Below are 26,968 nucleotides of genomic sequence, written 5' to 3'. Positions count from 1 at the left end.
CACTAACACTAACACTAACACTAACAGTAACACTAACCCTAACACTAACCCTAACACTAACCCTAACACTAACCCTAACACTAACCCTAACACTAACCCTAACACTAACCCTAACACTAACCCTAACCCTAACCCTAACACTAACACTAAACCTAAACCTAAACCTAACACTAAACCTAACCCTAAACCTAACCCTAAACAAAGTTGTTTTTTGGAAAAATGTGATCAAAGTTTAATTAGGATCTAATTGAAGTAATAATTTGATGCACCCTCGTCGACATTGCGGCCAAATTAAAGCCTTCCTCAGGACAGGTGCAATTGGTAAGTATGTGATGTTGTCTTTTCGAATGTCGCCCTCTGAATAAGTGTATGTGGATGATGTTCTCTCTTTGAATGCTTCCCTCCGAATGTTAAAAGGTTTAGGGTTTGGTTTAGGGTTAGAGTTAGGGTTAGGCGCAGGGGTGGCCATGTCCGGTCCTCGAGATGCCCTATCCAGTCTGTTTTCCATGTGTCCCTCCACCAAGACACCTGAATCAAATCATCGGGATTGTTATGAAGCTTTTGTGTAGCTTGCTGATTAGTTGATCATTTGATTCAGGTGTGGTACAGGAGGGAGATAAGGAAAACAGACTGGATAGCGGCTCTCGAGGACCGGACTTGGCCACCCCTGGCTTAGTGTATGTGCCTGCATATATTTCCTCAGTGCACCCTACATAGTGTGTGTGGTTTCATGTGTGTGCGTGCCCACCTCCTCTGTCCGCTTCAGGCACTCGACAGCTTGTTGGTGTGTCACAACCCTCAGGTTAGAGCCGTCAACCTCGAGCAATCTGTCACCTGTCATATGCAAAGGCACCAATCTAATTATCATCATCATTAGCAGCAGCAATACATCAGTGTTTGTGTGCATGTACATTTGTGTATTTGACAGACATGTCACCAAATTTGAGTTGATCCTGTTCAGTGGCGCATGAACAAGCAAAAACATATTGCCCCAGCTCCCATATTTGCCACATACATGTATATGATCAGCAAAATTCAAGACAAAAAAACAAAACACGTGGCTTATTAGGTAGATTCCATCTATGAAGAAAATACCTATTTGAATGCGTCCATCCTGCTCAGCAGCACCTCCCACTACTAGACTTTTGATGTAGATGCCGCCATATCTAACACTTGTGTTTATTCCTCCCTTTAAAACACAAAAAGCATCATTAGCCTGTACTAAACTAAATCCCAATGCAGTAAAAAACCCTTTGCTTTGAGCACCCAAAGTGTTAAAATATATTTTTTTAAATGTACTCACAGCAACACTAATGCCAAGACTCCCTCCGCTCTTCTTCAGCTGCACTAAAAACTTCTCCCCAGATTTTAGACTTAAAATAGAGGGAGACCTGGAGCACATGTCCTGAGTACACAGAGGAAAAAAGTAATAAAAAAAATAAAAAAAGAAACTAATAAAATAGTGTTACTGTATTCAGCTTATATAAAAACAGAACACTTAATTTTAACTAAAACTGTTGCTGAATGTGAAACTTTTAATTTGAATTTTCTGCACATTTTCACCAAAACAATCAACGGCCATTCCTTATAGTTAATAATTGGTATTCTTAAAAGTGCGATATTCCCCATTACCAAGACCTCATGACTTAAACAAAAAAACACGGCCATTGATAAAAATAAAGGTTCCAAACCACTGGTATCAAGGAAAAATAACACATTGTCTTTCTAACCTGCGGGTCATGTATCCGCACCACAGGTATGTGAAGTTTCCTGTTTTTCTTAGGCGTGGCCATGCTGGAAAGCGAGATGGCATCCTCCAGTTCATCCATGGCCTGTCGGAACTCGGTCCCACTTAGAGTGGTCTGAGAACCGAAGCTCCTTTCCAATGCCAAGCCCAGTGTACTTTGGCACAATGAGTTCTTGCTGTCTTTCAGACACTCTGCTCATGGGGAAAAAACATTGACAAAAACACTGACATATTTATGAACATTACATTCTGGGTGTAGTAGATTTATCTTACGTTTGGGCTGGGACACAATCAGCTCTACTTCTTCCGGACTACTCTGTAAAATGGCGGCAGCATCGCTAAATGTGACCCCTTCCAAACTGGTCTTATTTAGGGAAATGAGACGTCCACCTAAGGAAAAAAATATTTTGTCCCGTCTCGTTCGCGACCAGCTCAAGTTTTAAGTCCTACCTGGTTTGATCCGTCCATCTTTGTCCGCAGGTCCATCGGGCACAATGGAAGCAATGAAGATACCAAGGTCGAGTTTACCTGTATTGTCCTCACCTACAATCACAAAGCCTGCAATAGAAACAAAAGTACACATTGAAAGAAAAAGGTATGTGTCTCTTCTCATGAATAATACATAAGAGCTCACAGCTAATTGCTCTATGGAAAACTCACCAAACCCAAGTTTGGGATCTTTCTTGAGGCTTACACAGATAATTTCTCTCTCTGGTGAAGACCGTGTGGGTGTATCAACTGTAAATAATAAACAGAAATAACTTTTTGACAGAATATGATAAATCTTTCTTACTGTAGGCTACTCCTTATACCTATTACATGAAATAAAAATGATTGAATGCTTAAGATAGGGCAAAGAAGAGAGTAGTCACGGCTGGCATAATTAAAATACGTGGTAAGTTTTGCAGAATTGAAGACTATAAATTGACCGTATACTGTAAATCTGAATGGTTGTTATATACACTGCAATTGAAGGCATGTAGAATTTCAAGGCAACTGTGTGCATGTTCTAAAAGTTGACATGACGTCTCGTTTCGAGAGTCAACACCAGCAAAACGTACATGACTGACATTTACATTTTCTCTACACACCACCGAGAAAGATAAGGATTAACAACTTCAAAATTCTCTCACATGGTACTGTCCTGCCTCTGTGATAGTTCTGATACAATGTCTGATAAAATGTCTTGGTTGACCTTCTGGTAACCTTCAAGAGGTAATAGACTACAAAAAACTTTCAACTGGTTAAAAATCTTCACCTCTTATAGAAGACACATCCGAGTCCTTCTGCAGCGAGACACTTGACATCATTCTAGGAATGGATTCTGGTGTGCTTTAATAAAAAAATCAGTGATAAAGAAATTACCATTCACAATGCAGAGTGACTGATATTGCGATATTAAAAACGATATTGCCAAACAATATTGACTACCTCCAGTAGGGACGTTCTTTCAAACCCACTTCCCCAGTTTCTGGAGGCTCTTTGCTTAGGTCTCTACTCATTTCTCGCCTCATCTCTCTCTGCTGACGGAGTCTAGCTTCCAACTTGGCGCTGAGGTCCTCGCAAGATTTAGACAGCGGATCCGGCTGACCGGGGGTTAAACCAACGTGATTTAGCATGCCCTCAGAGCAGGAGATCCTCTTCAAGTTCAGGTTACAACCCGCATAAACGGACATGCTTTCATCTGGACGAGGAACAGAATAGGTAGCATGACTTTCAGAGTACTTCTTTGTTTATTACTTCTCTCTTGTTTACCTGGCATCATAGTGTGATTAAGTTGCCGTGACGTCATCTCGCTGTGGAACTTGTGCTGTGCTGAGCACAGGTTGAGGAGGTATTGTGCTATTTTGGAGCTCTCTGTTATGAAACTGTGCTTTTTACCGCTCGGGCCACCACATTCGATGATGAGTTTACGGCGCTGGGGAAGCGACACAATTTATCTGACACGGTCTGCATCAAATCCTCAAGTATTTTATATTGCCAAACTAAAAGAATGCTAAAAAAATCTAACTCCCTGGTTTTGCATTCCCTCAATTTATAGTTTTCTTTACCCCAGTGGAAATGGAGTCTGTTTCACTCCAGAGGAAGCGTCTGATAACGGCCCGGACCTGATTCTTCGTCTCGTACATGATGATTCCTTTTGCACACACTCCCAAAACCAATTCACCAATCAGAGGCCTTTTTTCTCTGCCCACGCGATGGAACATAACTCCATACTCAGGAAGTTGCTGAGCAATCTGATCACAAGCGATATTAAAGTTAGCCAAAAAGACCAGGAATAGTGTCAGACCATTGCTTAAATTTGAACACACCTTGAGATACTCTGTTTCTGCCTCTTCAGGTGCCATTGGAGCATGACTTCCATGCAGTCTCGGCAGTTCATCTTTTACGCTGGGCAAAGCTAGCTTATCAAGCATTCTCTTTGACACATAGTGCTCTAGCTGGTAGTAACTCTTCCCATACAACTAGGAGAAGACAACGCACCGATTTGTCAAACAAGCCAAAATAGATTACTCGAGGTGATCAGGCTAGGTCCAGTACCTCTGGCATGTAATCCCCAAATTCAGCCTGCAGAGCTAGGGCAGCCAGGAACAACCCCGTTTCCTCATTGCAGTACATGCGATCCTCTAAAATGTCCTTCCGGATCTGCAAGTAATACTGGTGGCGTGTCAGTCTGTGCCTGAAAGAGAAGAAACGGGAAAAACTTGGCACGCCAGAAGCCAATAATGTGCTACTTCGCACTCTAATCAATACTTACAGAACAAAGGCAATATCATCGACATAAAATTTGACTCGGAGGAAGACCACAAAGGAAAGAATTTGCCCTTTCCTCCAACTATCGGGGGCAACTTTGGAGATTTTTGTTTCGTGGTCCAGAAAAAAATATTCATCATCTGCAGAAAAGAAAGGAGATGCTTAAATTACAAAGTGAAATTATAACTATACATACTGCGACTTATGGTCTGAAAAGTATGGCAGCTTTTTTGTTTTGTTTTTATCATTCCAGATAAAAAATAATAATAAAATGCAGGGTCATTGTATAAGGAAAAACTGTAAAAAAATGAAATAAAAATAAAAACTTTTCAAATGCATTTATGGTATTGTGTATATCTTTTAGCCAATGTCCAGTTGCTTTCCTCTGAAGTTTTTGATAAAAACAGCTAAATATGAGTACAAAAAAATAACTAGTTATAATCTTAGGGATGCCTTTCCCTCATGAGTGAAATTCCAGAAACTGTATCACCATTTTAAAATTGCAAGGTAAGGTGAAGTATCTATACTCTATAGCATTATTCTTTTATTGTCAATGCTTAACGGTATACTGCATTAAAAAAACCTTCCAAACACTAATTATCAATAAAAACATCATATTGCAAGATGACTCGTACCGTCAAGAAATGCAAGGCCGAAGTAGAAGTGCTCCACTAAGTTAGCGTGAGCCACCACCATGTCAAACACATCCCGCGCACGGGACTTGATATCGCAGCGGACCATCACGTATTGTCCACTTGGCATCACCACAGTCACTTCCCTCTGAGACGAACTCAAGCGCCCCTTCCGCGACTGTGCGAGAAACACACAACATGAACACCACTGGCATCCAACACTAGGGTTAACTCTAATATTAGCATATTAAAATTAGTGACGTCCCCATGATGATTTTTTTCCCTTGCGATCCAATTTTTTTAAAGATATGTAATATATGTGAACCTTTCCACAACTAATATTGGAAGAAAAGCAGTAGCTATACACGCAAAAAAAGAATACACCCAACTCACAGGCACATATTCTTTATCCTCTTTGAGTTATCGTATGCTGGTTGTATACTGGCTCCTGGTGGCCAATATGATCACCACAGTGACCATGGAATTAATAATCATATATGATAGAATGCATATTTTTAATGTCATTTTATTTTTTACCGTATAATCTTCTCATTTACATTATTAATGAAAATGTATATGAATAGGAACAAATTTAGCTCTATTTATCCTATGAAAAATGTTTCAAAATATTTTGTTGGTACACTAGAACAGATTAATGTTACTTTTAATCATTTCTATATTAGTTTCAAGGAGAAGCTATAGAAAGAATTAAAGTCATAAATCAAAGCACCACTGTAAATAGCAAGGAATTAAAGAAAGTAAAAGAAACATACGGAGCAATGTTGCTAATACTTTGATCCATTCTGTCTAGAACACCCAAGAAATTGAAAAATATACCAAAATCTCCAAATTTTTCAAAGTGTAAGCATAACATAGATGTTATATATGAATCTCCCTTACCACAATAGATCCTGGAAGCTCAAGAACAATTTGCTGCTCATCAGCCATTCGGATAAACTCCGGACCCAAAGACTGGAAAGAAAAATATGAGATTTACAACAAACAAAATAACAAATCCATCAGATTTCTCATGTGGTTCTGATATCTCACAATTCAGTATCCGATATGTATAACAGCCATTAGCTTTCCCCCACATGACAACAAAAACCTTGACCAATTAATTATATATTTCCTCATTAACGTGTGCGGTCGTTTGGTCGCCGGTCTTTTGGTCACCGTCTTTTGGTCGCCGGACTTTTGGTCGCTGTCTTTTGGTCGCCCGGGACCAAACAACGGGCGACCAAAAGACCGGCGACAAAACAAGGTAAAACAACACGGTCTACGCATCAATAAAAGCCAACAATGGCCCTGAGCAGTTTCACTGAGCGGACGTGTGAGTGTATAAGAGTTTGTATGTATATGAGTTGTCCCCTTAGGAAGGGACGTCAGTCAGGGTCTTAACAAGTTCTCCAACAAAACACAATAAAAGTACGGAAAATTTGGAGCTTTTCTTTAGCCTAATAATTAATAGGGCATTAAGTATGACTAAATAATAATTCGCAGTTTGTATTTAGGGAATTTGAGCACCGATTTATATGGTAATCATCAATAACCTTCCGGGCGACCAAAAGACCGGCGACCAAATGACCGAGTACCCCTCATTAAGGCTTCCTTGGTTGAGTGTTTTATAAAAGTACCTTAGGTTTCCTCTGGTTTAGACTGATAGAAGACTCGCTGAAGGTGATTGAAGGACTTTGAGACCTCCCCGATGTTTTGGGAGAAATGTCAGGGTGGAGGGTCCGGCCGAGCCAACTGCAGGTGCTGTCACTGTGACGAGCCCCTCGTGGGAGCCTAACGTATGGGAAGGAACAAGCGGGGCGCAGAAAAGTTGAACAGACACAAAGTCAGAGTCAATGCAGAAACGCATGCAAGAACGTCATAATGTTTAAATAAAAGAGAAGAAAATGTTGAAATAAATCTACAATGCTTGCCTTTCTAAAGACGACTGGTACAAAGGTGTGGGTGAACTTCTTGGACGATGTTTCCAAGATCTCTGGGGTAAACAGCGTGGAAGAACAGCTGTGCATACAGTTTAAGAACACAAAATATGCAGATAACAATTTGTAGTTTACTGTACTATATAACCAATTCTCCTTTTTGAACCGATTTGTCAAAAGGGACTGCAGTGAATATGAGTTAGTATTCCACTACTTATTTTGTTTACAGTCGGGGTGTCCAAATTATTCCATAAAATGCCACGTTGGGTGCAGCCTTTTGATACAAATGAAACAAGCAGCACCTGCCTACTTTCAACTTGTTACACTTTTAATACATCAGATTGGTGAAAATGTATCTTGATTGGTTGGAATGAAAACTTAAACCCACTGCGACGCTTCAGGACCAGTTTGGAAACCTGTGGTTTACATGATTAAAATGTGGAAAAAATGACTTATCAGAAATAATACAAGAAAATATGTCAGTATAACACATTCAAATCCTGCACAAAGAATGTACATGTTTGGATTAAATGGACTTTTTTAAAGAGATTTAAAAGAGAGTGCGCATTGATTTTTTTGCATGGGACGTGTACCAATGATTGATAGATATTGATTGAATTTCTTTCTGCAACATTTTTTTTGTTGTGTTATGAAGATTCTGTGGTTGCAGTAGATGTAGCTGCCATAATAGAGTTGTATTGATTTGAATCATTACATTGACTGATTAAGCAATGATCCAATCTAATAGATGGAAAACAAGAACCTCTTAATCTGTATGTATTCTAATTTATGAATGAAAATGTCTTCAGTGAGCAATATAAACATACCTGACTTTGAATCCGAGTCAGTTGAGTATCTTCGACTTTCTGGACAATTTTCAGTGAAGTCTGAAAACAGCCCTCGCCTTCCTGTGAAGTAGTTTAGATTTGAAGATGATGATGATGAGATGAGAATTATGATTTGTAGGAAGGTGAGGCTAAAGCCCCTGGTCAGTATCCGATTACTGTCTCATGCAGGAATCTAATCCCAGACTTGCTTCAGGTTAATTAAGATTTTAATCCTGTCCACCTTTTTCTAAAGACTACATTTCTAAAAGAATCATTCACTAAAATTTCTGTGAACTTTATGGAATGTAAATCATCCTTTAATGAGTTTTATGTTATATGGACTCATTGTCTGCCTTGTAAGGGCTCCATTTGAACTGATAGCATTGAACAATCAGGTATTATTTGGCTTTTCCATTGTCAAGTATTGAAAGCCTGCAATTAGCACAAAATGCCTCAGTAGAAAAACTTTCACCTCAAAACATGCTTTTGCACACTAGCTCTTTCATGGATTATTAAATTGGCAAAGAGTCTCAGGACAGCAAAGGAAGAAGTGCTCTCCTTTGGGTATCTTTTTGCAGCTTTTTCCCCGGTTTGGTTGCCTATGAGTCCCGAAAATGAACAGACCTTTGTAAATAGGCCAAGTTGTACAGTAAATAACGTATGCGGGTGTTAATACCCAATACACCAGTCGGACTTAGGGTACCCAGACTCAGACGACCATTCGCACTCACAATCATACCGCCAGTGGAATTCGAGCCTGCACCTGCCTGGAACAAAGTCAGGCAACTGAACCACTAATAATAATAATAATAATCGGACATAGGCCCCTGTTGGTGTCTACACACCAAGTACCGTTAAATTTGAACTATTGTAACATAATTAAACTTAGCATAGTGCATGGTCAAATTACTACAGAGGTCTATAATTGACAATAAGTATATAGCCTAGATTCAGTGCTTTTTAACTCATTACCCAGTGTCTATAATAGTTAGCATATTGTTTATTAGTTTCTTCCAATTTATTGCATATACAAGGCATTCTTATCTCTTGATTTAATTCTAGAACACTCACCATGAAGCCTTTCTCTGATCATCTGGCTCCGCCCACTCAGAGGCAAGCTGCTGTCAGAACCGTGGTCCATCTGAGGGAGGGGGGCCAGTGTAAACTAACAGGCTATACAATGAATCCTCTTCCAATAAGGTCCATGTTTGCAGACTCACCGGTTCACGGAAGACCTCCTCCACCAGCTGCCTGATGACGTCGGCCGAAGGAGGCAGGCCAGAGGCTTTCTGATGGCACTCGCAGGCTTCCAAGATGGAGCTGACGGTAAGCCTCCGATGGGACACGTCTTCACACATGCTGAGGACGAGGCTGTTGAGATGGTCGCTCAACTGGACTGGCTGAGAGAGTGTAACAATAGGCAGTTAAATACATTGTGTAATGACCCAATGATTTTGTCATGATAAAATTACAGTAAAGTGCATCCAGAAAGATTCAAAGTGCTTCACTTGTTTTACATTTGATTTACCAGCATGTTGGGCACAGGTTTTCATGCTGGAGTTTCATGCCAGAACTCTTATTTGATTTTTTCCCAAACGAGTAGTAAAAGTGAAAAAAAATGGAGGATTGCTTTTAGCCCTGAGAGTTACTCAAGCTAAAAGTCACAGCAACTGTCGATAAAAATCAAAATTCTAGCTTTTGATTCAAATCCAGTCAAAATGTTGTGCGTTGTATGGGGCCTTTAGTTTGCTGTTGGGCCAAGGCTGAAACAGTGAAAACCTTTGAATATTCTTGTGACTGCACTACGTCTCATGCAATTTTTTTTACCTGATTTTGAGGTAGGTGAAAATCAACTGACCAGTAGAGAGTCATACCTAGTGAATACACCAGCATCTGCGAAGCAAATATCAATAACAGAACAATTATACTTCATAAACATCAAATAATGACTTAAGTTTAATTCAGTCAAATGTAATTGTCGAGTGTCTTCATTTGACCTAATTGTCTCTAAGATGTTTTTCTAAATGCCATTTTACAACATTATACTAAGGTGAGGGAACAATGATTTCCAACACAACACATCGAATGGTAGAAGAAGAAAGCAGTGAATCACATGATACGTTGAATTTGACATGTCAACACCTCTTTTCCAAAAAAACACCTGTGTATATTGATTTATGTATTTAAACACGGCTATGAAGCATTACAATGCATATGATTAAACCCAAAATTATTCATAATATTAATAATAGGTGAATTGGTTCTACATTTTAATAAGTAACATTTTTTAAAGTAAAAAAAATCCTGTACATATTTTAATGCAACTTCTATTACCACATGCCAATAAATAAATTACAAACTCAAAACGTGAATTCTGAAGTATTTGTGAATGCATTGTGTGTTCATTATGACCAGGGAAGTGGTACCCATGGAGGCTGAAAATATGCTGAGCCACTAGAGGGCATGCTCACTTATCAGTCCGGTGTATGTGTAGTTATCATCAAATGGTTAATGTGGGGAAAAAACAAAACAAAACATGATGATTTCTCAAGTGTTTCCCAGCATTGATGTGAGGGTTGATGACCATGTGTACACTGACCCTCTCTATGGCAGGTTTGGTAGAACTGTTGCGGCCCTGCAGCATCTCTGGAGCGGTGAAGGTCGACACATCCTCTGATAGGCCACAGTTCTTAAATGCTAAGCTACCAGTAGCTGACAGCAGCAAAGAGGTGGGGCTTATGATATTGCACATGTTGTTTTGACCTGGGGAAAAATACCCAACACAATGTTTATCCGAGGGTTAAAGAAGCAGTAGTGCGGTCACATGGTCATCCATGTGGAAGTACCCATTTAGATGGTGAATTACCTTTATCAGAAGCATCCTCCAAACACACTGCAGTGGCCAGCAGCAGGGCCCAAACCTCCTCCTCCAGCAGAGGCCCCCCTCGGGCCTCCAGGACTTCTGCTAAAGTGACAAATGTGCTGCTCATCCTGCACACATTCCAAGCGTCTCGTCGTCACCTGTGCACAAATGCAAACACAGCGCTCATCCACAATGTCATCCAGGAGAAAGGATAGGCTGCAACTGCTCTTGAGCATCAGTATCTTATCTGAGTTATCTTTTCCAAGTGAAGGATCACAGTTCAAGTCTCGCTGGGGCTTAAAATTGGATGATTTTATGTGCGGTCTACTGCGTGTGGGTCGCAGCTGGGCAGGAGTCTGGCCCAATTCAGTTTGGATGTGAGGTGGGGTACACCACTGATTCACAAGGCACAACAAACAATCATTTACATCTCAGCACACGTTCAAAAGCCTTTATTGTCATTATACAACAGCTACGTATAACTGTTGTATAATGACAACAACATCAAATACATGCATTACGTATTGTTTTTGAAATGTGGGTGAAAAATCTTACACAAGCTCCACATAAAACCACAAAACCAGGCCTAAAATACTCTTCTTAAGGCAATTACAAATAATACACTTTATTTTCCCAGGTGGGAATTGGCATGATTCTCAGGGATCATCTCTGGGACCCTTAAAATGAACCAACGAACAGGTATACAGAATTAAATGTGTCATGTGACCAATGGAGTCATAGATGGTGTAGTGGCTCATTCACCTGCCTTTGGTGTGGGCAGCCTGGGATTGATTCCCATTCTGTGGTGGTGTAATTGTGGGTGCAAATGGTAGTCTGTCTCTGAGTGTGCCCTTCAACTGACTGGCGACCGGTTAAGGATGTAGTCCACCTATTGCCCAACACCAGCTGGACTTGACTCACTAAAATATGCAACTCATAAATGTAATAAATATGCCAAAACAAAGAATTTGAACTCCTTTCACCCTTATTTAAAGCTTCTAAACACACAAAGTAATATTCATTTTCCCATCATTGTATCACATTGTTTCATACATTTACTCTAACCCTCACAAACTCAAGGGGGACCCTGACAAAAAAAAGACTACTCACCCTTGTCTCTCTCTATTAGTTTAACTGCCCCATGCCATTTCTGCTTGTCCCAAATGCTAAGAGGCTTTCTTGTGACCTCGAGCTGGCTGTGAGTGAGGTGTAGTTGTGTGACATGATCCTATGGTGCCTTGGAAAGCTGCATGTTACAGTATAAAATTGTTATCATTGGAATTTAGCATACCTTAATTAAATAATGATAATAATGGTGTTAAACAAATCCTATAAAATTCAAAACAAACAAGGAATAGGTGTTTGTCTTAAATTTCGGTGAGGAACGGAAGGAGGTATACATTTTTTTTTCCTAGGGGACTATCCTAGGGGACTATCTCTGAAATATTAGAAACTCACGTTACCAAACCCTTAAACTGTAAGCATGAACAAAGTGAGAATTTTGACTCTTCCCCAGGGCTCAAATGTAAACTAAAAAATACATCAAGTATTGTTGTCGCAACAATACAGTATACTGAGAATGAACTCATCAAACAGCAGGTGAGTTTATGACAATTTATAAGAGTTTGGGGGAAAATTTTGTATTGTTCCTCAATAGAATCGCTGAGAGTATTTTTTCCTCCAACCTAATACACCACCCAGCAGGCTTTTTTGATCAGAAAGCCCTGAGCCACATAGCAGAGAGAGATATAAATCCTTGCTCTAAATGGTCCAAGGGAAGTGTTAGTACACTCTCATCAATACCACATCAACCCAATTACTTTAGTCCTTATTAAATGCCTACTCATGTCATGTTGTTGGTAAACAATGGTAACAAACCAGTGAAAAACTCACAAAATGCTTCCTTGCATACAGAGAAGACAAAGTCAATTAAGAAGTACACTGAAGACGACAACAATTTAGGCATACGGTATTGTCGTGTGCCATTACAAATTATGATTTCATGCTATTTTTTTGGGCGGATGATCATTGATTTTCATGCACTTTACCAGGTTTGATTTTCTATCTCAAAATGCCTACACGGTGGCATATTGATCCAGGCCACAACTGTATACCATGTTATCGACATTGTTAATCTACTTTACACACACCTAACATCAACCACACAAAGAGAGTTGCTGCTGTTCAGGAAATGGGGACAATCTTGGACATAAGCCCTCTAACTTCCTAGTATTTGTTATCATGCATGACAGGTAGCAAGCACAACATCATATGAACTGGATGGCAGTGTTCAATCTTAAGTGAGCTGTCCACAGTGCAAGATCCCAGCTACGCAGGCTTACCTGGTCACATACGCATCCCAGCAGTATTTTTTGTGTGTTTATCTTCAGTGCTTCCACCACCAAGCATCCAAAATAATTCTTCCAATCATCGCCTCACTGCTTCGATGTCTCCCCGGGAATAGCGGCTCGTCCTCGGCATGGACACGCAGGCTGGCAGCGGTCATGGAGCCCCTGTTAATTTGCTCATTTAGTGCCTCCTTCAAGACCTGAAACTTTTTTTTACCTGTAATTTTCTCTATTATTAGCACCTCGACGCTAAACACATAATTGGATCAGCCCTCGCGGGTTGACGGTGAAAAGTCAGAAGCACCAATAGCGGGAGGCGAGAGATCAGCCACGCCGAGGTAACTAATCCGCCTGACGGCTACGCGGTGCGGTGGACCAGCAGGCGGGAGGTGAGCACTACCGGCGGCCCGGAAAGGACGACGCAGCACCGCTAGAAGCTACCTGCATGCCCGCGCGGTTGCACTCCGCCACGATGCTCATCACACTGCAGACTCTCTTGGAGCAGGGGGTAAGGCAAGCCCGCTCTTACTGCACGAGACTGCACCGGGACATCCAGGTGGCGCTCCTATGCGCCTCTCTGCGGGCCCTGCAGGGGCATCATGCGCAGCGGGCACCGGAGGAACATTCAGGTGGCTGCAGGGAGGATGATTGGACTATCACTTACTGTGCGACTTGCACTATGCAGATCTATTGCAAAAGCTGTTTTGAAAAATCGGTACCGTCAGAGAAGCTCATTTACTATATGGCACTTGGACTTCAGAGGTGTTGCCAATATTATGGTCTATATGTCGTGACCCTTGGACTTTGACAAAAAAATTTATATATCTATATATGAAGCGGTGGAGGAGTGGTGGCACATGGGCGTCATAGTTCTCGGGTTGGGGGCTCAATCCCGGGTCGTTCCTCACTGTGTAGAGTTTGCATGTTCTTCCCGGGCCTTCTGGGTACTCCGGTTTCCTCAAACACATCCCAAAAAATATGTAGGGTAGGATAGTTGGAAACTCTAAATTGCCCAAAGGTATTAGTTCTTGCGATTGGTTGGCCATCGATTAAGGGTGTCCCCTGCCTTGAGTCCATTGTGAGCTGGGATAGGGTCCAGCACCCCCCATGACACTTACATATACAAAGCATATCGGCCTCACAGTTCTGAGATCGAGAATGGCTGGCCAGCAATTCAGGGTGTCCCCAACCTGGTGCCCATAATTGTCTGGGATACGATCCCAGTCACCCCCAGCACTCGTGCAATCCCACATTGCCAATATCATGTTAATTCTAGACACCATGCACTTATCTGTGTACTCCTCTCCCTTGTAATGCCAAACATTAACAAATCTATAGGTCCCGCCGAAACGACAAAAAAACGGTCTTCGCCCCATGGTCTCTGCAGATTTGTTAAAACATTTATTAAACAAATTAACTAATCTTGTTATTAAAGTGCATGTTTTATTGTTTTCACACAATAATTTTGCATAGGTTTGCCATTGTAAGTATTATTTCCCTTTAAATTCTGCCCTGAAAGTAATAGGACTACATATTTATACAATCACAGTCTTATCAATTACAGAATACTGCATACATAGATTCTATATAGAATTGCTTGTTCCTTTTTAGCTGCTAGTTTTACCTACCATTTTCTGGATGAAGCACTACAGTTGCACACAGTGTCAATCAAACTGATAATCATTATTTTGTCAAGGTGAAAATTCGATACGAGGTGCAGTGCAGATATACCTATGCTGTAGTACTTTATTATGCAGAAGCTATTTAATGTATACTGTAGCATGCACACTCCTGTATAAAGTACATGCCATTGCTACTTGTACTGTATGTATGTGTAATTTATTAATTCACGCTACCTAACGGTAAAAACGAAGGGAACATTGAAAATGGTCAATATTTAAAATTTATTGCATGCATCATTGACCTTGAAGTGTGAGTAGTATGTGGGGTCCATGCGTTAGCGTATGTGTGCGGCGAGGAGGGGGGTTGCTGCACAAATGTGGGTCGTCAGCAGTCCTTCCACTTGTGCAGTGAAATATTTTGCAACACGTACACGTTTATATGTATAAGTGAAAATCATATATTCTAATAATATTTCAATTTAACACAGCAAGGAAAGCAATTTCCCTTCAAAGTCTCTGAAAGATGTCAGCATTATTTGTTGTGTTTTTCAGATTTCATGAAACCTAATACTGCCCTATTGTTGACCGGCGACCAGTCTAGGGTGTAGTCTGCGTAGTCAGCTGTGTTTGGCCCCAGCAACGCTTGCGAGCATGGGCGTTCCAGATTATGAATGAATGATTCATTCATTCATTTTCTGAACCGCTTTATCGTCACTAGGGGTGTTGGAGCCTATCCCAGCTGACTTGGAGCCAGAGGAAGGGGACACCCTGAATCGGTGGCCAGCCGATTGCAGGGCACGAGACGGACAACCATTCACTCTCACACTCATACCTAGGGGAAATTTTAGAGTGTCCAATCAGCCTATCAATGTGGGAGGAAACTGGAGTACCTGGAGAAAACCCACGCAGGCCCGGGGAATACATGCAAACTCCACACAGATGGACCGACAAGGATTTGAACCCAGAACCCCAGAGCTGTGAGGCTGACGTGCTTACCACTCAAGCTGCCGGGCCTATATATGAATGAATTAAACCTAATAACACAAAATAGTATAGCAATGTATAGTTTGTCAGTGGTGATTGTTGTTGTATTCAGTGTATGCATTGCATATGCAGTAAATGCATACATTATGAAAAGTGTACGCTTTATGACAGATGGCCACATATGGAGGGATGAGGGATAGATACACAGACAGAAAGAAAGACAGACAGATGGATAGACGGATGGATGGATAGGGCGGAAGGAAGAACTGATGGAGGTAGGTGTATCTCTATGGAGTAGTGACGTATCCTTGCGCATGCGCATGGTGTCCCCGCTGCTCCCCGGCCTGTCAATAGCAGCAGGCGGATGGAAACGTAGGCAAGCAAGTGGATCGGGTGAGGTCATGTGTTTTTAAGGCACCCAGTGGACTCGATCAGCCTTCCCCGGTAGGACAAGCGCATTGCCCCCCGTCCCGGGAACGTTCGAGCGGCTCATAACACCGCGGGGATCTCCGTTAGGCTTCCGCGGCCGAGGTAAGATTACGATCGGAGTCCTCCCACCCCACCCCCGTCTCCGGCTTCTGCTTCGTTTTAGGACGTGCTTATTGTTTGGCCGTGGGGGGAAGGGTCGTGTGTCATTTTACGTGTTCACGCGCTTTTGCACGACAGGCAGATCCTTGCTCTTGATCCTTTTCTTCTTCTTCAATATACTGGTGAGCGTAGAGCTCGCGCGTATGGAGAAACGCCCCTTAAACAAGCAGCCCCGTCGTATGGCGACATGGGATTCATTGCCTCGACTATAATGTCTTCCTGTGCGTCGGTGCTGAGTTATTATGTGTGCTCATGCATGGCTCGTGTTCCCCCTCTGCGGTTCGCCTGCAGCCTCCTGCGAGGATCTGCTTGGGGGGGTCATGTGGCCAAGGTTAACTCGTCATGGAAGTCGCTACCCTAGGGATGGGATGAACAAGAGGGAATTTATTCTCTTGGTTTGTTTTAATGCTGATGATATCATACCTGAACAAAATATCCTTTATTTTTAATTATCAATTTTGTATATAAGAAAATGAGACGACATGCCGTTGCAATGTATGTTCATGACTTAATGCAGGGGTGGTGAACATGTGGCTCTCAAGCCGCATGCGGCTCCCTGCCAAAATGAATGTGCCTCTTTACTTCTTATCATATTTTGTGTATACTGTGGCTCTTTGCCCTGTTTCATTTTCCACTTTTTTATTCTTTCTTAAAAAGACAGACACTCAAATTCATCAGGCCCATTAAAAACATAATAAACTTAATTTACAAAAATATTTAGCAGACTTAGCAATAATTCTTCATTGCCTTACATCAATCCTTTTTTTACATGGTTCCCATAATAGTGATTTTTCTCAAAGGGCTATTATGACTGCGAAAATCTATACAATACAGTTTTAGATCCAAATAACCATTACAGATAGCTCTAATACCAAATATTTTTTAAATGATAATCCATCTCTATGCAAATATTTAACAATGCATCCATGGCTGGTGCATAAGTCTGATGATTACTGGCAGATGCCCGTAGCAGGAAATGTCTCCCAGGAAACTGGTCTGGCCCATGCTTTTAATATATGTCCTACTCCACAGCTATCCATGTGGTCCAGACCTCTTGGCTGCTGCACTGCTGAATAAATTTCAATGCAGCTTGACAATATTCAGTTAATGCGCAACACAAAAGCATTCGTGTCAATACAAAAGGATGGAAGTTACTAAAGGCCGTTTCCTCTGTCTCCCTATACTGTCCTGATTCTCCGTCATTGTAATGGATTGCGGGTCTTCCAAATGACGACAATGACATCAGTAGTAGTAAGAGCACTGGCTCCTCTTCCATTGCTGAAATATTGCATGAATGTTTTGTTGTGTAACACAAGCATGTCTATTTTTATGTGACGACTGTGTCGGATGCTCCAGACGTCTTCGTGACGTCGGAAGAACAGACGGGGGAGCTGAGTCATTTTTCTTTGGCAATTACAGCCCTCACATGGTCTGTGTGTCGGCGAGAGTGAAGGAGCAGGAAGCAAAATGTGTGTGTTGGATTTACAGTGTTCAAGTTTGGAAATGTTGACATTTTTTGGTATTTAAGTTGTGCTTGTATTTTGGACCTTCCAATTCTGTTTGAGGATTTTCTATCGGAAGATAAGGTAACTGCTTTTCATGTAGAACATGTTACTAAAGTCAGACTGCTTTGAATGTGAGTCTGCTGATTTTTGTCATCCTAGTTGAGACTGTTCTTTCTTTAAAACCAAGTGTCCTGTAAACACACACAATTTCATTTTATTCTCACTGACATGGGTTCGACTGATAATAGGTCTGGCAGTTAGATGAGTTTTGTTCTACAAGAGGCGCCAAGCTCAGTTGCAGGAGTGATGTTTGATGTGATGCAGTTGATCTCCCAGTGCTTTGCCCTCCTGTCGTCACTACTGATGATTGCAAGAGTTCCATTTTACTGTGTTTGCTGACCGGCCAAGGCATAAATGCTGTGCTTGGCTGTTGTTTAAAATACTGCAAGCTTGGCTTCAAAAGTGCTTCCTTTGCTACAAATACCATCATTTCTCTCCTTTCTTTCTCTGTTTGTCTGTTGTGCTCACAGAGGACATTTTTGGATGCACAGAGAGCAGTGATCGAACATTTCACCATGAATAAGAACAAGAAAGAGAAGGAGTTCTACAGCCTCGACGTGGGAGACTCGACGTTCACGGTGTTAAAGCGCTACCAGAACTTGAGACCTATCGGGTCAGGAGCACAGGGAATTGTGTGGTGAGTCCAGAACGTTCCCATTTTTTTGTGGTTGCCAGACCACATCAATTTCAGTAAAATGTCTCTCACTCATGTTGACCTAAACCATACTACAAATGACCTCACTTGTTTGTGTGTTCTAAAGCTCTGCTTATGATCAAGTCCTTGAGCGAAATGTGGCAATCAAGAAGTTAAGCCGACCGTTCCAGAACCAGACGCATGCTAAGAGGGCATTCAGAGAGCTCGTCCTCATGAAATGTGTTAATCACAAAAATGTAAGAATGCAATTGTTTTTACAATTTGTCTTTCTCCCTACTATCTATAATTCCTTCACATAGTGCTCCGGTAAAATCCACCAAATTAAAGCCAACGGCATTCTCCTTCAAGCATCATAACCACAAATTTGTGGCAAGCCTACATTTGTTGATAATAATGTCTATAACACGTGTCAAAGTGGTGGTCCGGGGGCCAAATCTGGCCCACCGCATCATTTTGTGTGGCCTGGGAAAGCAAATCATGAGTGCCAACTTTCTGTTTTAGGATCAAATTAAAATGAAGAGTATAGAATATATGTATATTAAATTTCCTGATTTCCCCCCTTTTAAATCAATAATTGTAATTTTTTAATCATTTTTTTCTGTTTTTAGTTCAAAAACCATTTTGTAAAATCTAAAAATATATATTAAAAAAGCTAAAATAAACATTGTTTTAGATCTGTAAAAAACTGAATATTCAGGGCTTTTAAGCCAGTTCTTTTAATCCATTTATTTAAAAAAATCTAAATATGTCTAAAATGGTCCGGCCCACGTGAAATCAAGTTGACGTTAAAGCGGCCCGCAAACCAACCCGAGTCTGACACCCTTGGTCTATAAATTCATCAGGAGATTGTTACACAGTGCTATGCCCAATTTTTAATGTATCTTTTTTTTTTTTTCAAACAGATCATCGGCCTATTAAATGTTTTCACACCCCAAAAATCATTAGAAGAGTTTCAAGATGTGTAAGTGGCTCATTTTCTTTTCTTTTTTCCAAACTGTACAATTTATATCTCAGCTCTTGAATTCCCACTTCAATTGATTTTTTTATACATTTACAGTTACTTGGTAATGGAGCTGATGGATGCCAACCTGTGCCAGGTCATTCAGATGGAGCTTGATCATGAGAGGCTGTCTTATCTGCTGTATCAGATGTTATGCGGTATCAAACATCTCCATGCCGCTGGCATTATTCACCGGGTAAATGTTGGCCAGTCAGAACTCTGAAATAAAAGTGCTTTTCACACAAAACTTACATACTATAACGGGGAATTTAAATTTGTGCGCCGTGCTCCTGTGATGTCAGACTTAGTAATTACAAAAGAGAAAACTTGTTAGAAGTGGTGTAAATGCGCCATTAACTTGAAGAAATTTTTGACACAGAGGGTAACACCTCCAAAAAATGTCATTGCAATGTGTCATAGCTTCATAGACTTCAGTTTGTGTGCAAATCTGGGTTACAACAACCTTTACATTGGGATTCTGAACTATAATGCAAGTGGGCCTATTATTGGAACAATTCTTTGGTTTATTTTAGCAATGTCACATGTCGACTGTTTCATTCCCTCGTTAGGATCTCAAGCCCAGCAACATTGTGGTCAAGTCAGACTGTACACTGAAGATTTTGGACTTCGGCCTGGCTCGAACAGCTGCCACGGGTCTCCTCATGACGCCCTACGTGGTGACGCGATATTACAGAGCCCCAGAAGTCATCTTGGGCATGGGCTACCAAGCCAATGGTATGTCTGCTCGCCCCGGCCAATGACGGTTTTCCTGGCATTAAACGTGAATTGCATAACATGGTATCTTGTAGACTGACCTTTATAAAGAAAGCTGTTCTTTTCTTTGACAATTTGCTGTGAGCTCACTAACAAGCATCGGTCTAACTTGTTGTCGTGTGTTCCTCTCTACTCTTTTTACTGAATAATTTAACCACTAGTGGACATTTGGTCTGTTGGCTGCATACTGGCTGAAATGGTTCGTCATAAAATCCTTTTCCCAGGACGGGATTGTATCCTTGTGGCTTCCAATTTACTTCTTAATCCTCTTTGTCAAGTGTTTAAGTCATTTACCATTGTTGGAATCATTACTAACACAGCGAAAACTAAAATCTGCCGAATATTAAACATCTCTATTCAAGACATTCATTTTATGATTTCTCCCCTTTTGTATTTTAAACCTTTTTGGCATCGTAGTAGTCTGTCTGTTGTCTAATGCATCTTGCATGTGCTGCATGGTTTTCATTTCTGAACACAGCGTCAAAGTCATTATCTTCATCCATCTCATCTTTGCTTGTTTTATTATTTTATTTTATTTCATGCCTCTGTTTGCATGTCCACCTGTGAATCATCTGAACTTCTAACCCAGTGGACGTTTGGTCAGTGGGCTGCATAGTGGCTGAGATGATCAGGGGAAGTGTTTTGTTCCCTGGCACTGATCGTATCCTTTCCCCATCATTTGTGCTCCAATTCGTCATTGCTTCATTCAGTGTGAAGAGAACCGACAGCATTCACTATGATTTATAGAAACTCTCTACCCCTCGCCATCGACATCCACATTTTTCATCTGACTGTCACGTGTACTTGTGGGTTTATATTGTCATATTTTAATATTTTACATATATTTTGGACTCTTAAGTCACCTTTTAAATATAAGTCGCACTGGCCAAAGAATGTGTGTATATATATATATATATATATATATATATATATATATATATATATATATATATATATATATATATACACACAAACACATACACACATACACATACACACATACACATATATACATATACACATATACATATATACATATACACGTACCTATACACGTACCTATACACGTACCTATACACGTACCTATACACGTACCTATACACGTACCTATACACGTACCTATACACGTACCTATACACATACCTATACACATATACATATACCTATATGTGTATAGGTATACACATACATATACACATATACCTATACACATAACCATACACATACATATACACATATACCTATACACATATACACATACCTATACACATAACCATACACATACATATACACATATACCTATACACATACCTATACACATATACCTATACACATACATATACACATGCCTATACACATACCTATACACATACATATACATATACACATACATTTACACATACATATACATATATATATATATATATATATATATATATATATATATATATATATATATATATATATATATATATATATATATATATATATATATATATATATATATATATATATGGCTGACTGAAAGCGGAGCGCCATTATTTTCATAAATATGGCATGGCTGGGTGCACAAGTTTGTGTTGCCCTTAATGTGTTCGCATCAGACATTGACCAATGGAACAAAGTCATCGAGCAGTTAGGCACCCCATCTCAGGACTTCCTCATGAAACTGAACCAGTCAGTAAGAACGTACGTGGAAAACAGGCCACGCTACGCTGGATACACTTTCGAGAAACTTTTCCCCGATGTTCTCTTCCCTGCTGATTCTGATCACAACAAACTGAAAGGTACTGACTGCTATTATTATCGGCGCAATGGCAGTCATTTATCAAAGCAGAATTCGCACCTCCACGGGATCAATAGTGAAACCGCAATTTGTTTCTACCACTCAGCGAGCCAAGCGAGAGACCTCTTATCTAAGATGTTAGTGATCGATGCCTCCAAGCGCATATCTGTAGATGAAGCACTACAACACCCTTACATCAACGTATGGTATGACCCAGCTGAAGTAGAGGCTGTAAGTTATTTTGCACAGCATGTGCATGGATTGTTTAAAAAAAAAAAAAAAGATTCATATCAAACCCTTTTCCCTTCCTCAGCCACCGCCCAAGGTTCTTGACAAACAGCTTGATGAGAAGGAGCACACTGTGGAGGAATGGAAAGGTGCGATAACATTTTCATTTTTATCCTCTTCCCACTGTCAGTTTAAGGCTTTGAGGAATTGGTTTCGAGTGTGATTAATGATTTAGAAACTTGGTTTTCGAAGCTCATGTATGGAAGTTAAAGTCATCCCAGGATGCAGTTTGAATAATTTTTCCTGTTGGAAATAGTTTAAACATTTTACTGTCTTTATTCACTACTTTGCATGCATTCAGTCGAATGTTTTGCCAGAAATATATGAGGATGATCCTAACCATAAACTTAGACTAAAGTACATTTTATGTGCCCATTTGTTTTCTGTACTGCACATCTTGATACATCTTATCTGGCTTTTGAGTAAGGCTGCACCTTATGATTGTTTTGCGAATGAACTAATCACTTTGTTTACTGTTATGTTAGCATTTTAGCTGTGATACAAAGTCCTGAGAAAAGGTGGAGTAGAAATAATCTGTAAATTAACCTAACTTAACTTTTTTCCAAAGAAAAAGCAGATGTTCATTATGATTTCATCAGGGACTAGAGAAATATTTACTGTTAAGAGGCTCATAGAAGAGGATTTGGACAATATTTTTGGTATTCAATGTTTTAAATTATTATGCAAATAGTTACAGATGAATCCCGGCAAGCATTGTTTTGATGCAATTTATTCCACAACTCCAAATTGTACTGGTACAGTTTGTCATAAGCAGACTTGAAAACACAATTTTCTCATGTTTTTTAGAAGGCGGTGTTGTTGCTTTTCTTTTGAGCGTCCAAGCTGACCTCATCCTAAACTCTACCAGGTGATAATGACCCAGCACTCATTTTAGAAGGGTCACGCCACCATACGCCAGGTCCAAATTAGAAACATGATTCGGTTTGGAGCGTGCAGAATGCAAAACACAGCTGGAGTGCACGGAAAGAGAGGCAGCGGTCCAGACGGTATCGTGTGCTAATCAGTGCTTCCTCTCTGCTTGTCCATATGTAGGGCTGATCTATAAGGAAGTGAGTGACTGGGAGGAGTGGTCAAAAAATGGAGTGATCCGGGGACAGCCATCTCCTCTAGGTGAGTCATCTTTATAACTTTAGGTCAAATGACTTTGTCATTGCAGCGCTTTTCATTGTGGTGCCAAGGTGCCTATTTAAATGGACTTTTTCCAATCGTAGTCAAATCTCCCTCTGCCTTTTCTCTATCCGACATCCACTAATGAACCCTCCTTCCTACTTCATGTGTGTACTGGAGCATAAATCGGGAGGGGGATTTTCACTCTTATATATATTTTATATACATATTATGTATTAGGATAAAGGGCCTATGTCCGATTATTATTATTATATATGAATATGAATAATTCGCCCGAGATACGATCAAAATTTCGAGATGCGACCAAGCCAGGTGGCCATGACATGAGAGGCTGTTTATCATTGTAGCGCACTGTCTTTTTTGGCTGCATCTCTTTCGTGTATAACAGATATCTATGAGCACTGAACGATTTATACAGACTCATTTCTCCTACGCATCGACCAGGAAATGCACAACGCGCATGCGCAGGCATAAAGAGGGCTTTCTGGGTAATGAAGTATTAGCTGTAACACCTGTGCACACAACACCGATAGCCAGTGGCACCCTTTCTCAGAATATAACTTCATTACCCACAATCAATACGTGGGTAGGCTGTTATTCCTTCCTTAGCCTGTTAGCTCCCGCGATCGCTCATTCAAGACTACTTCTCGTTGGCAAGTGGTCGTGCGTTATCCTATTGTGAGGACATTGGTGTGCATCATTTTCGGAATATTTTGAAGGGAATACAACAGCAACCAGCCCATCGATAGCGAACGTGAAGGTGGAGGCGTGGCAAACAGCAATTAGAATATTTTCAACTGGTGGTGTGCCTTGAGATTTTAGTAATGAGTGTGCCACAGCTCAACAAAACGCTATGGAAACACTCCTCTAGCGTGTACCTCAGACCTTCCCTCACCACATCTCGCGTACTTCGATGAAACCTATGCGTTGACGTGTTTTTCGCAGCACAGGTGCCGCAGTGATCGATAGCCCCCCTCAACCTACCGCTTCATCTTCCTCTTCCTCTTCAGCCAATGATGTATCGTCCATGTCCACGGAGCCCACTGACCCTAGCAGCGATCCCACCGTGACCTCGGAAACAGACAGCAGTCTGGATAGCCACACCTCTCTTGGTGCTCTGGCGTGTTGCAGATAACACACACACACACACACACACAAGCATGCACATACTAAAAGCACGCACACATTTATTCAAGCGTAACCTTTCATCAATGCACCTGACAGTGTTTGAGATGGGAGTTTTTCCAGGTAAATGAAAGTTCTCATGTTAGTTTGTAGAGTTGCAATTTCAATGTACAGTTTGTTGTTATTGCCCAATACTACTGTAAATGATTGTGGTTTTAAATTGTATCATTTTTTTGTATTTTTGCTGCAAAAAAAAATAGTATGTTTTGATGTGAACATTATGGGTGTAATGAAAGTGAGGCGTTGGAATTTCCCCATTAATTTTTTGCTCCAGCGCGACAGTGAGATGGCACACTGCTTGTTCTGTTTTTATTATTATTTTTAATATTCCTGAAATAGTACTGCAGGATTTTGTTTTTGGGGAGAAGAGACATTTGAATGAATCCACTATTAAGCAAAGGACTTTTTTTAATGTGGATATTAACCCTTGTTTTTTCTCAAAATCCTAGTTTTTTTTTTCTTCAGCTTAGCATGTAGATTATTTCATCAACTAGTTCTTAGTTGTTGTTTGTTAATGCACCATACTGTAAATCTAGCATATTTACTAAATCAGTCGTATTTTCTCTGTGAACAGGGTGAATGTAAATCCAATACATGGCAACGTGCTGGTTTCAAAATTAGTCTGTCATTATATAGCAAAACGAGCATTTTGTGGGACATTGCTCATATGCTCATGGATTTCCGGTATTTAATATTATTTAAGTGCCCTTACTTAGTTTCCTATTGTTTTTTCTCCTAGTTCTCTCCGCAGCAGAGTTGAGTTCTACCTCTGAGAGAAACACACCAAACAACACACACACACACACACACACACAAACACGTGCAAACGTTGATTGATTTACATTTGTTCTGTATATATTATTTATTTATTTATTCCAAATGCAATTGCATTTGTTGTATGTAATGTACATGTCGCTCCAAAGTGCTGTTTCCGATGCATTTTGTTTCCTGTATTTCATTGCATTGTTTTCTGTGAAATACAATTGGTAGATTAGTCAATAGGATGTACACTAATCGAGTTGTACTGTGTGTATGGGAGTTAGCAATCAAGTCATTTTCAGCCAGCCCTCCACAGTTGTTCCCCTTAGATGTGTTTGATGACTCGACGGTCCCAACTGTGTGCCGTCCTTAGAATTATGATGTTAGGGCACTCCAAGCAGTAACTTTTTTCCCAGTATGCACTCGGGGAATGAGATGCATGTCTTCGCACTTTCTGGTCCATACCTGAAATGCCTAATGTGGCGGCCTCTTTCATTATGTGGTTCTCCTCTCCTTACCATTAACTATAAAGTATTCGTCACACATTGAACAAAGTGCAGGAGAAAGAAAGTCTTTTAACTGGGATGATGTCACCCTTCTGGTGGGTTGCAAAGCAATGCAAATGAAATATTAAACCTGTGTTTTTTTTTTAAATGGACAATTGTATGGAGCTGTCAGCGTACAATACATTAAAAAGGGAATACTGCACCTTCAACTCTAGCCAATAAAAAGAGATGAATTTGAACACCCGTTTGATCTTTTTGTCATTTTTGTGACTTACTGTAATGCCTAATAAAATGAACAGACCTGATGACAAAACATGCTAATTAATTTAGTTTTAAGATGAAATTGAACAAGCTATATCAGTTTGAATGGTTGTTTGACTGTGCCTATGGTTTAGCTGATGACCTGCAATCCAGAACTTTTCTGTGTACATATAAACTGTTTGTATGGATGGAGTTTGAAGGCAAAAAAAGTTTATACTAGTACTTTAAGTTAGATGATGTGAAATTTTGGCATTGCAGTCATACTAGCATTTCTTGCCTCCTGTCCTCTTTTAACCAGAATGTTGCCTCTTACTTACTCTTTGGCCTTGACAAAGATGAACACTTTACGGAGTGTCATTCTTCTATAGTAATTAAAATATTGCAGAACATCAAATGTAGTGCTCCAAGCCTTTTACACAATACTATACATACTGCGGCAGTGATTCATAATTGGTCATCATCAGGTGTATGGAAAATTGTCTCATTCTAAATCGGTCAAAAATGTAATATTTACTAAAAAAAATATATCAATGCAAACAAGATTGAGAGGCAGAACAAACCTTATGATGTCACAAGATGAATTCATCTACTATTCATATCCAGCCAGTCGCGGGGCACAAAGAAACAATTTGGATTGTTAAATTGAGCTAGCCTGCATGATTTTGGGAGGTGGAGAACAAAAATAGCATACCCACAGAAAACCCACACAGACATGGGGAGAACATACTAATTTACACG

The 26,968-nt window shown here is 40.4% G+C and overlaps 2 protein-coding genes across 7 annotated transcripts in view; one reads left to right on the top strand and one right to left on the bottom strand.

Annotated features, from left to right (window-relative positions):
• Positions 1 to 13,701, bottom strand: part of ptpn20 (protein tyrosine phosphatase non-receptor type 20) — a 30,014-nt gene extending 16,313 nt beyond the window's left edge. Inside the window, exons 1-26 of the mRNA XM_077614290.1 lie at positions 13,550 to 13,701; positions 13,103 to 13,273; positions 10,764 to 10,918; positions 10,497 to 10,660; positions 9,725 to 9,790; positions 9,118 to 9,297; positions 8,969 to 9,038; positions 7,898 to 7,978; positions 7,065 to 7,152; positions 6,771 to 6,924; positions 6,034 to 6,105; positions 5,137 to 5,311; positions 4,506 to 4,641; positions 4,289 to 4,427; positions 4,060 to 4,212; positions 3,799 to 3,984; positions 3,503 to 3,665; positions 3,179 to 3,431; positions 3,006 to 3,079; positions 2,408 to 2,485; positions 2,198 to 2,305; positions 2,021 to 2,137; positions 1,731 to 1,939; positions 1,304 to 1,405; positions 1,096 to 1,189; positions 749 to 834 (exon numbers count right to left, since the gene is read on the bottom strand). Coding sequence (XP_077470416.1) covers positions 749 to 834; positions 1,096 to 1,189; positions 1,304 to 1,405; positions 1,731 to 1,939; positions 2,021 to 2,137; positions 2,198 to 2,305; positions 2,408 to 2,485; positions 3,006 to 3,079; positions 3,179 to 3,431; positions 3,503 to 3,665; positions 3,799 to 3,984; positions 4,060 to 4,212; positions 4,289 to 4,427; positions 4,506 to 4,641; positions 5,137 to 5,311; positions 6,034 to 6,105; positions 6,771 to 6,924; positions 7,065 to 7,152; positions 7,898 to 7,978; positions 8,969 to 9,038; positions 9,118 to 9,297; positions 9,725 to 9,790; positions 10,497 to 10,660; positions 10,764 to 10,887 — 3,072 coding nt within the window. The 5' untranslated portion in view covers positions 10,888 to 10,918; positions 13,103 to 13,273; positions 13,550 to 13,701. The remainder of the gene's footprint in view (positions 1 to 748; positions 835 to 1,095; positions 1,190 to 1,303; positions 1,406 to 1,730; positions 1,940 to 2,020; positions 2,138 to 2,197; positions 2,306 to 2,407; positions 2,486 to 3,005; positions 3,080 to 3,178; positions 3,432 to 3,502; positions 3,666 to 3,798; positions 3,985 to 4,059; positions 4,213 to 4,288; positions 4,428 to 4,505; positions 4,642 to 5,136; positions 5,312 to 6,033; positions 6,106 to 6,770; positions 6,925 to 7,064; positions 7,153 to 7,897; positions 7,979 to 8,968; positions 9,039 to 9,117; positions 9,298 to 9,724; positions 9,791 to 10,496; positions 10,661 to 10,763; positions 10,919 to 13,102; positions 13,274 to 13,549) is intronic.
• On the top strand, positions 13,204 to 26,208 carry mapk8a (mitogen-activated protein kinase 8a). Of its 6 annotated transcripts, none has more exons than XM_077614285.1 (12): positions 13,204 to 13,616; positions 18,338 to 18,504; positions 18,629 to 18,758; positions 19,425 to 19,483; positions 19,580 to 19,718; positions 20,092 to 20,257; positions 20,458 to 20,529; positions 21,901 to 22,083; positions 22,189 to 22,313; positions 22,396 to 22,459; positions 23,424 to 23,501; positions 24,530 to 26,208. In XM_077614285.1, the coding sequence occupies exons 1-12, from the start codon at positions 13,554 to 13,556 to the stop codon at positions 24,652 to 24,654; spliced, it is 1,371 nt and encodes a 456-aa protein (XP_077470411.1). In that variant the 5' UTR covers positions 13,204 to 13,553; the 3' UTR covers positions 24,655 to 26,208. The 6 variants fall into 6 exon arrangements, with proteins under 6 accessions (XP_077470411.1, XP_077470410.1, XP_077470409.1 ...); XM_077614284.1 differs by lacking the exon at positions 20,458 to 20,529 and adding an exon at positions 20,886 to 20,957 and having other exon boundaries at positions 13,206 to 13,616; positions 24,470 to 26,208; XM_077614283.1 differs by having other exon boundaries at positions 13,209 to 13,616; positions 24,470 to 26,208.
• The last annotated feature ends 760 nt before the right edge of the window (positions 26,209 to 26,968 follow it).

This window comes from Stigmatopora argus, chromosome 11 (genome assembly GCF_051989625.1).
Source record: "Stigmatopora argus isolate UIUO_Sarg chromosome 11, RoL_Sarg_1.0, whole genome shotgun sequence".
Taxonomy (NCBI): Eukaryota; Metazoa; Chordata; class Actinopteri; order Syngnathiformes; family Syngnathidae; genus Stigmatopora; species Stigmatopora argus.
Note: the sequence above shows the minus strand (reverse complement) of the source record. Positions and strands in the feature narration are given on the sequence as shown.

What these genes read in the sequence shown, in the direction of transcription:
- mapk8a (XM_077614284.1), top strand. Translation starts at nt 13,554, where the DNA reads ATGCCCGCGCGGTTGCACTCCGCCACGATGCTCATCACACTGCAGACT. An exon ending in GGAGCACAGGGAATTGTGTG is followed by an intron (nt 18,505 to 18,628) that starts GTGAGTCCAGAA and finishes TGTGTTCTAAAG; the next exon opens with CTCTGCTTATGATCAAGTCC. An exon ending in ACCCAGCTGAAGTAGAGGCT is followed by an intron (nt 22,314 to 22,395) that starts GTAAGTTATTTT and finishes TCCCTTCCTCAG; the next exon opens with CCACCGCCCAAGGTTCTTGA.